Raw genomic sequence first — 9,725 nt, 5'->3', positions numbered from 1 at the left:
TAACACTGCACAGTTTCTAAGTTCACAGATGTGGTGGTGTCAGGGGCGGACTGGCCATCGGGACGTTCGGGACGAATCCCGAAGGGCCGGTACTGAAGTGGGCCGGTTGAATGATGTGGGCTGGTCGGATAAGTCACTAGCACTCTCCCCCCCCCTTACTTACAGTAGCAGTATTTACTTGCAGTACCGAGGTGGGCCGGCGTTACCGAAGTGGGACGGTCGAGAGTCCCGAGCTGATTTTTTGTCCCAGTCCGCCCCTGGGTGGTGTTATACTCAATTTATACCACTTTGTAGCTAAGACTAAATAAACCAGAGGCCAAATCCCAAATATGTGTTTATAATTTCAAATAAAGGTTAAACAGGAATAGAGTCTCTCGCTATAGTAACAATATGGAGGATTTTCTTTCAAACGCCTTAACGTTTGCCTTTAAGGCTAAGGGTGATGTTGGATGATGTAAGAAACGTCCTGTAAACTGTACAATGCTTACATTTCTATCAACATAACACTATACTAGGTAGGAGCACAAACTATGAAAGGGATGCACGTCATCAGTAGACAGGTTGAGTTTGGCCCAAGCCACTGGAGCACCCAGTCAGGCAATAAATCACATCCAAGATTACACTTTGCACCATAGTGCCAGACATAACTCACTCACACATCTTATATATGGCCTCTATCCCAATACATTTAAATTGTAGGAATGTCTAGAGAGTCAGCGGATACCTAGAATGCAATAATTGTACCCAGAATTGTACCCAGACATTCTGGAAGAAAATAAGTGTCCCTACAAATGCAGAACAAGATGGAATATTTTTGTACGGGAAGTCAGGGAAACAAAGTTGTAAGAGACAGGGTTAGGACATAAACATTAGTGAGGTTGGGAACTGAATGTATTAACAAAGGTGTGGCTGGATCCCCTCAAGGGAAACCTCTCTAGGATTAGCTGATTAGCGACATGTTGAAGTGACTGCATCTGCGTTGTGGCCAACCTGCGTGGCCCAGTCAAACCCAAGAAATCCTCCACTAATCCCCCCCCCCCTCCCCCTCCAACAGTGTCAATCCGACAGGTGACCTGTTGTGTAATCAGATCCTCAGCCTGCGTACCGGTGCCTCGTATGGACTATGGAAGCTCGTTTCTTTATTCTTCATTTTTGGAAATAATTATTCTTCAGGCTCTCTATGAATCCGGATGTCTTTTTATCTGATCTCTTCTCAATGTGAGAACTGTGGGTGTTTTTGCTGAAACAATGCGTCAACTTCTATTAGTGTATGTAATCCTATGCTGTCTCAGTTTGGCTCATCCCTTCTGTCCATCCCAGTGTACCTGTGTCTTACATGGACGTACCGACGGAGCAAGAACAAGGTAGAGTTAACTCTATGTCGGCTTTAATTCATGCTCTCAGTTTTTGGACACTATTTATATGCCTTCATTAAACAAATAATAGATTTAAAAACGAAATCTTCTTTACATCACTGTTAGTCTTCAACTAAGTTTGTGAAACAGTTCTCAGATGCTTTTTATACAATAATGACCCTTTTGAATGAGCACAATAGGTATAAAGGTGACCCTTGGCACTCATGATACTTAAAGGTCCCATGTCATGGCCATTTCTACTGATCATAATTCCATTGTTGAGGCCTACTAGAATAGATTTACATTGTTCAATGTTCCAAACTCACATTGGTTTCTCATACAGCATCTCTGTATAGTATGTGTATTCACTCTCTGTCCTAAACGCCTTGTTGGAGCTCCTGCCCCCCCCCCTCCCTATGAGCCCACTGTGCTCTGATGTGTGTTTATGTGTTAATGGCATTTGTTAGCAACCAGAAAATGACACCAGTAATGACAAACAGATGAGAATGCTGCGTGGGGTCTGGGTGCCGTGTTGGCGGGACGTTGTGCGACTCGCTGCTCCGCCCTTTGAAACTCGAGGAGCCGACAGTGTGAGCTGTATTACTGGTGTTGTTTCCTGGTTGCTGCGTGGGGTCTGTGAGACAGCGAGACACAGCGAAACTCAGCCTGAACTCAGCCTGAGCACACACACGTGAGGGTGTGGCGAACTGTGAGTGGAGATCCACGCAGCTGCGGCTGAGAAAAGATAAGGCTGAATGAGTGTGTGTGTGTGTGTGTGTGTGTGTGTGTGTGTGTGTGTGTGTGTGTGTGTGTGTGTGTGTGTGTGTGTGTGTGTGTGTGTGTGTGTGTGTGTGTGTGTGTGTGTGTGTGTGTGTGTGTGTGTGTGTGTGTGTGTGTGTGTGTGTGTGTGTGTGTGTGTGAGGAGCTCCACGGATTGGTCCATTTGGATTGTCGTTACGTCCCTTGGTACCTGGAAGAAACAAATCTCCAACGAGGCGTTCTGGGGCAGCACAGACAGGTCTTCTCTATGTTAGAGTTTTACTCCCTACAGGGTGTACTTTGAGGGTTTGTGACCCTGCAGACCGTTTACATGCATAAAAACCTTCATAACACACAAGGGGACAGGTAATAACCGGAAAAGCATGACATGGGACTTTTAAGATGATATCATGTGTTTAAATAAACATCATCATCATAGCCATTAAAAAATGTAAGTAATAGCTAAACATCATGTCATTAGAAAGTATCCTATTGAAAGTTATTTAACTAAATTATTGTGTTGCATATATATCTTATAAATTGTTCCAGATATTCCAACCCCTGAAGTGGAAGTCAAACCAAATGATCACTCAATATTGAGATCTGGAAAGTGCCCTATAGTAGGACTACAGTCATGTACGACTTCCATTTCATTTGAAACTGAGTATTAAATACCCTTTTAAATCAATGTTGTTATCTGGCTATACATTATGTTCAAACTATTTAACTTATGTATCTCTCGTTTCAGATCTGTGGTTTGCAATGATCCAGACATGTCTGACGTCCCAGTCAATGTCCCTGTGGACACGGTCAAACTTCGAATTGAGAAAACCATGGTACGGCGAATCCCAACAGAAGCTTTTTACTACCTGGTGGAGCTACGGTACCTGTGGATTACATACAATTCCATAACCTCAGTGGACTCTGCAGGTTTCTACAACCTCAAAGTGCTCCACGAGCTGAGGCTGGATGGAAATATGATCTCCGTATTCCCTTGGGAGTCTCTGAAAGAGATGCCAATGCTGAGGACACTGGATCTACACAACAACAGGATCACTCATGTTCCCAATGAAGCAATACCCTATCTCTTCAACATTACATACTTGGATCTATCCAGCAACAAATTAGCCACCCTGCCCTCTGATCTAATGGATATCTGGCCACCCTTCAATGGAGCACCCATCTTTGCTAACGCCTACCAGAAAGTTGTATTAGGTAAGGATAAAAAAGGCTGGGCCAGGATTACTTTTATAGGATATACAGGGCAGGACACTTTTGGGGTTGTTGGTAATTACCTCAGGAACTGCCTTCCATCCCCAGCAGGTGATTGCGAGGGCACTATCAAATTGGCTTATTCTAAGCAGGGCAGAGTTGACACTTAATGTAAATTATCAAATTATTGTCCTACAGTAATTAACTGTTAAATGTTTAACACACTCAGTCTGGGCAATCCAAGAGAGGATCAAGTTAGCAAAACAAAGAAACAGCATGTGCATCGTATTTCGACTACCCATGCAGTGTATTAAATGTAAACAATGAAAAACATATTCATTGACGTATATTGCTCAAAACAGGATGACCTGTAATGTTTTGATAAAACATTCTTCTCAATTTAAACGGTTGGTTGCTTAATTTCTGCTATTCTGACACACCTCAAATTCCACTATACGGTTTCATCGGTTTTTTCTCTAGCCAAAGTCAAGTGCGTTGCCAAAATTAAACCTTTGCTAGATATCGTTATACAAATGTTTTGACCATCATTGTGTTATAAACATCGTGAAAAAAAGTAATGCAAGACATTGGTTATATTGTTATAATAGTGCCAAGACCTTTCTGTGCATTCCTAAAAACTGTAGTGAGGATTGTAAGAAGCAGATTTACATTATGTGGGTTATTTAGAGTAAACTTACATTGATACATCTTCTATTCAAAATAAGGTTTAGACAATAACAAATGTTAAAGGTTTTCTCTATTTCAGTTAAATTCATCTGTGTTTGCATCTTCAGAAGATAGCAGACAGTTAATAACAGAGAAGTGTTCCCTACTTGAATTTGCAGTATTTGCATTTATGAGCAGATTTGTCAGTAAACATATATTATTGACTCCGATCAAAGGAATAGACTACAGGGATCAAAAACTGCAAGAAACAATACGTGTTTGTTTTTGGTATGTACAAACACGTGTTGGCATTGTCACTGAAATAGCTTGCACCCGAGGACACTTACTACTTTAAGGGTTAGGGTTAGGCTACTGTAAGTACTATATTGATAGCAAAATATCAAGTTAAAGGTAAAGACGGAGGAAATGTGCAGATGGGAATTTGAAGATGTTGTTTTAAAGCAGGGCAGAACGTTAAAGACAGTTTCAAATCCATAAATCAAAGCTTGTCATTATAGGAGGTATGCCAGTGTGTTGTGTGAAGGCACAGTAAAACATGAAATGTTAATATTAAGTTATTGTAGAGTTAAACCAAAATGTTTGGAATATGATGGGCCCAGCGTAAACAATAATGTATGTTTGTTTATAGTGTCTGTGTTGCAAGGACAGTGGGATGGATATTATTAATAGGCTACGTAAGGGCAAGCTAGCTTATCCGTGCGAAAAGAGCTGGCAGTGTGCTGTGGTTCACCTGAAGGAGGAACGGGATTAAGAAAAAATAACAGTCCATGGAAAATCACACAAAAGCTTCTTTAAGGTAGCCTAAAAGTAGTTCATGTTAGTTTTTAACAGCTTTAATTAAAATTATGTATTCTCTTTTTTGACGATACAGAACATTAAATAGGGGTTTGGACTTACAACTAAAATTCCAGGGACCACTTCAGACCTGCAGAATTAAGGGTTAAAGTTGTCAGTGATCTGTTGACATACCCGCCAACAGAAAGGCTAATGGAAAGAGAGTGTTGCCGCAAACTGGAGGGAGGCCAGAGTAGGCTTACTGTAGGTAGTTCGCAACTGTTAGGACAAACTAATCGGGTTAAAGGGTTTTAATATGCACAAGTACATGTGCTTAGCTATTGTGTGCACAAGGGGTTTACAGCTATTTGTAAGGGAGTCTATATAGGTTACGATGTGTTCACTTAAACAGCCCTTGCATTTCATTGTCATTTGCATTCATTTACAAAACACAAAGAGAGTTTCCGCTTAAACTGAATGTCAGTGAAACATATTCCACATGTGTTGTGTATTGCTACCTGTATCCTCTTTCATTTCCAAAATAACTCAAAATGATTTAAAGTACTGCACTGCTGTCAAACAGCAACACATTACTGTAATGGATCTTATCTGTTTTTGTCTTCAGGGCTCCAAGATAACCCCTGGTTGTGTGACTGTAAAATTTCCAAGCTGATAGAGCTTTCAAAAATGTCTGGGACGCCAGTTGTTTTGATGGACCTGTTCATGTCCTGCAGTGGACCGGAGAATCTGGCCGGTTTCCCTTTTCAGCGTGTTGAACTTGACAATTGTGTAAAACCATCCGTCATGTCTTCAGCAACCAAGATCACATCTGATTTGGGAAGCAATGTTATCCTGCGATGTGATGCCACAGGGGTTCCAACACCAAGTCTTTCCTGGGCTAAGTCTGATGGCTCACCCGTCGACAACACAGGTATAATATGCTTGCTTTGAAATAAAACGTAATGTATTTTAGTAAGGAAAAAGAATAGCGTTTTCAAATTAATTGCATTGAACCATTTATATTACTGTGGCCAATCATTCATAATCCATTGGAAGAAAGCTTTGTAAAACTGTATCCATGTTCTTTTGTGTTCTTGTTCCACTCTAGTCCAGGAGTCACCTGGAGACGGCATCAGATGGTCCATCATGAGTTTGCACGGAATTTCGTTCGAAGACGCGGGGAACTACAATTGCAAAGCCAAGAATTATGCCGGCAATGCAGAAGCCACCATATCGGTCTCAGTTGCAGGTGACATCAGTACCACCATGGTTCCACTAATGCTTGGCAACAAAACTGAACCAACTAAACCAGTCACAACAGTTATTCCCCCAACGGACACTCCCATCTCAACCACTATGATGACAACAGCTATCCCAACAATGTCAACAACGTCAACAATGTCAACAACGTCAACAACGTCAACAATGTCAACAACGTCAACAATGTCAACAACGTCAACAACGTCAAGAATGTCAACAACGTCAAGAACGTCAACAACTTCTGCGGCCCCCAAGAGGCCAAAAACGACCACAAGCAAGAATCTACAAAAAGGCCCATTGAAACAAGCAAAACCCCAGCCAGGAGGCGATGGGAGAAAGCTTGCAGCAGATGAAAAGAGCAAGGTAATCGACAAATCAAAGTCTGTCAAAGACATTAAGATTGTAGAGGAAACATCTGACACTGCAGTGTTGCTCTGGAGAGCAGATGGGTTACCAAATGATGCCCCACTTACAGTGGTATACTCACCCTATGATGAGGGTGACATGAAAAGGACAGTGGAGACGAAAGCTGGCAGTGGGAAAGTGCTCCTGGAGGGATTATCATCTGGGATGAGGTACTCAGTTTGCCTCATAGTAAAAGGTAGTGCGGCTGGAAAAGATCCTTGCACTGAATTCTACACATTGGACGATGTAGAGGATGGTGACACGCTTTTCATTTTTATAAGTGGCATTGCCTGTATTTTGGTTATGTCTGTCATTGCCCTTTTATTGTACAACATTATTGATTTGTACTACAAGGGACACAATACAGAATATGACGAAGAGGAGCTTGAAAAAGACAGCTATGTCAAATTTGAGACAATTTCAATGAAACACAGGACTTTAAACGGTCAACCAACGCAACTTTGGGCAAGAAGAGCAATTCACGAATCAGAGCGAATGCTCCTGTGCTCCAGGTCGAGCAATGACTCCTGTGCTCCAGGTCGAGCAATGACTCCCAAATGACCTCCAAGAGTGACAGTTCCCGGTGTGAGTATCTTTGCTGACGCCAGGAATCCATGGTGATTCTTGAAACGCCATGCTAGTGACAACATATATAAAACTCTCTTTATATGCCTTATTCAATACAGATCAAGGTTATGATATCAAATCATTAGGTAACAAGAAAACACATCAGAACAGTCAATAACCACCTGCTATACTTATTCTTGTCTTTATTAAAATGGGGCCTTATATTTGATTTTTGAAGACATTTGAATGATTTGTCACTACCGCACGGCACCATGGAAGATATACATAGTAATACCATACAAAGAGCCTGTCTGTTAGCTGTGTGTGGGATTTGATTTGACACCCAATGCCAAAGTGTCAGATGTGAATAGTATGTGGTGGTGTCAAAGAATATCCATTATCCACTTCTCATCACATTGACAATATTATTATTATTATTTTAAGCATCAAGCTAATTGTTGCCTTAATGGACAAGTAAGTCTGGTCATTGTGTTTATTAGAATATGTGTCTCTGATAAACATTGCCAGTTCCTATGACTTGATGTATATATGTGTCTATTGATGGAGATTTCCATTTGTTTTTAATAAACTAAAGAATTGATGAATTATATTCATGTTGTGTTGTATGCCTTATAAGAGTAGATAAGTAAAATAGGTTGTAGTTATTTAACGGGCACATATTTCTATATCAAATAGAAAGCCTTTAATGCCATCAAAAGCATGCATCTCAGTAAATGAAACTCAGTTGTCAAAAGACCACCCCTCTCTGGCTTTCATTGATGAACATTTAAAATCTATGTTTTTCAGAACTTTGCCCAATTGTTATTTCTCGGATAATCCCTCAGGATTTTACATCAGCAACAGATTGTATATCTTTTTTAGGCTTCACCTGGTGAAATCAAATCCCTGTACAGTGTTTCCCACAGAATTTGATTCTATTTGAGACGGCGCACCCCCCCCCCCCTCGGCAAGAAAAGCTAAAGGCCCCTTAACCTATTCGGGTGGCCCACGCATCCACCTTCCTCTCAAATAAGAACATACATGCGAGTTCATGGCTACTGTAGACAACGTTCTTGTTGCTCTGCGTTGTTAATGAGTGAGACACACCGGAGTTGAGGATCTGTGAGATTTATTCTCCCAAAAATATAATTTACAATTTAGGCATTTAGCAGACGCCTTATTCCAAAGCGACTTACAATGACCAATCACAGGGACATTATCCCTGGAGTAACTGAGGGCTAAGTGCCTTGCTCAAGGGCACACTAGAAGTGGTGTTCCAGGCGGGATTTGAACTTGCAACCTTCCGATCATCTGCCCACCTCACTATCCATAAGACAACAAACAAACAAAATAAAATACTGCTGTCTTACAATGTAGACTGTAGACCATGTTCTATATAAAGCAGGGGTGTCAAACTCAAGGCCCGGGGGCCAAATCCGGCCCGCCATTTCATTTTATGTGGCCCCACAAGAGCTTGCAAAGAATATAATAAGTTTATTATAATGTTACGTGCCGCTTTAAAGGAGAACGTTGCCCATAAAGTATATGTCCCACAATGCATCTCATTTTGTGACATGCGCAATGAAGAGACTTGCAATTATTTTCCCTAGACTTCTGCTTTCAGACGTAGTTAATTATGAAGTTATGACCCTATCTGATAATAATCCAATGCAGAGGAAATATTGTAAAATAATACACTATTTGATATGTATTATGTATATTTATCTATGTATATTTATATAGACTTAAAGTTACCCCTGGCCCTTTGAGTGCAACCATAATTCTAATGTGGCCCGCGAAGAAATTGAGTTTGACACCCCTGGTATAAAGTATCCTCAACATGCTATCCTCATCATATACTATTTAACATATACACCCTTCATTTATGAATGTGTTGCTAGAAGACACACACAAATGCATTCCATCTATTATGAACCAAACACAAAATGAAATTCAGAAGAAATATAGATGTACAGAGACACATAACATATTTTTGTTATGAGCCAGAACAGACAAGTTCATCCTGAAAATCAATGGGTCACAGTTGTCACGCTCTCTTAACATCTGAACCGTACTGACATAAATCCTGCTCAGATGATGTGTGGACCTGGGAAACTGTTCCCATGGATACCTCTGTGCAACCAGCTGTACAGTATAACCCTTTGTTACTAAGTAATATCTAATACCAGCTGTGTTGTTATTATGCAAACATTCAGATGAACAGCTTGTCGAAAAGGGCGGGGCTGTTAGTGGAGGAATAACATTGAAAAGATAGGATGAATTAATAGATAGATGGAAAGATGGATACTTTTCAGAGAAACAAGGGCTGGCAGGATGGTGAGTGTGAAAAAAGAGAGAACAACACATCAATGTACAGACTGATATAAACAGATACGATCCATTTCCTCTTTAATTATCGCTACCAGGCTGTGGTCCATCCTGTAATAGCAAAAATCCAGATAGGGCCACTTGAAGTGATATACTTCACTTCTCAAGGGGCTTTTCAGTCACACCACAAATCTCCTGGCAACCATGACTTGGCGCCATTACATCAGTCCAGTAGAAAATTGGCCACATGTAAGTATTGACAGAATATGTAACAGCAAGGCTAGAAAAAACTCATTGCTCAAAGATTGCAGTGGTTGTTGAACCATTTTGTAACATAACAATGTCCCAAAGATCTAATTTTCAAAGATTTGCTTTGTT

The 9,725-nt window shown here is 40.8% G+C and overlaps 1 protein-coding gene and 1 long non-coding RNA gene across 2 annotated transcripts in view; one reads left to right on the top strand and one right to left on the bottom strand.

Moving 5' to 3' along the window:
• The window catches only part of LOC307031980, a 31,461-nt gene that overhangs the window by 11,477 nt on the left and 10,259 nt on the right, over positions 1-9,725 (bottom strand). The gene's annotated exons all lie outside the window — the stretch shown is intronic.
• On the top strand, positions 1,249-7,013 carry lrit3a (info leucine-rich repeat, immunoglobulin-like and transmembrane domains 3a; the record flags this gene model as incomplete). Its single annotated transcript, XM_079673399.1, has 4 exons — positions 1,249-1,364; positions 2,863-3,329; positions 5,413-5,718; positions 5,896-7,013. The coding sequence occupies 4 exons, from the start codon at positions 1,249-1,251 to the stop codon at positions 7,011-7,013; spliced, it is 2,007 nt and encodes a 668-aa protein (XP_079529525.1).

Source organism: Notothenia rossii (assembly GCF_949606895.1).
Source record: "Notothenia rossii genome assembly, chromosome: 3".
NCBI lineage: Eukaryota > Metazoa > Chordata > Actinopteri > Perciformes > Nototheniidae > Notothenia > Notothenia rossii.
This window is presented reverse-complemented; position numbering and strand designations above follow the sequence as displayed.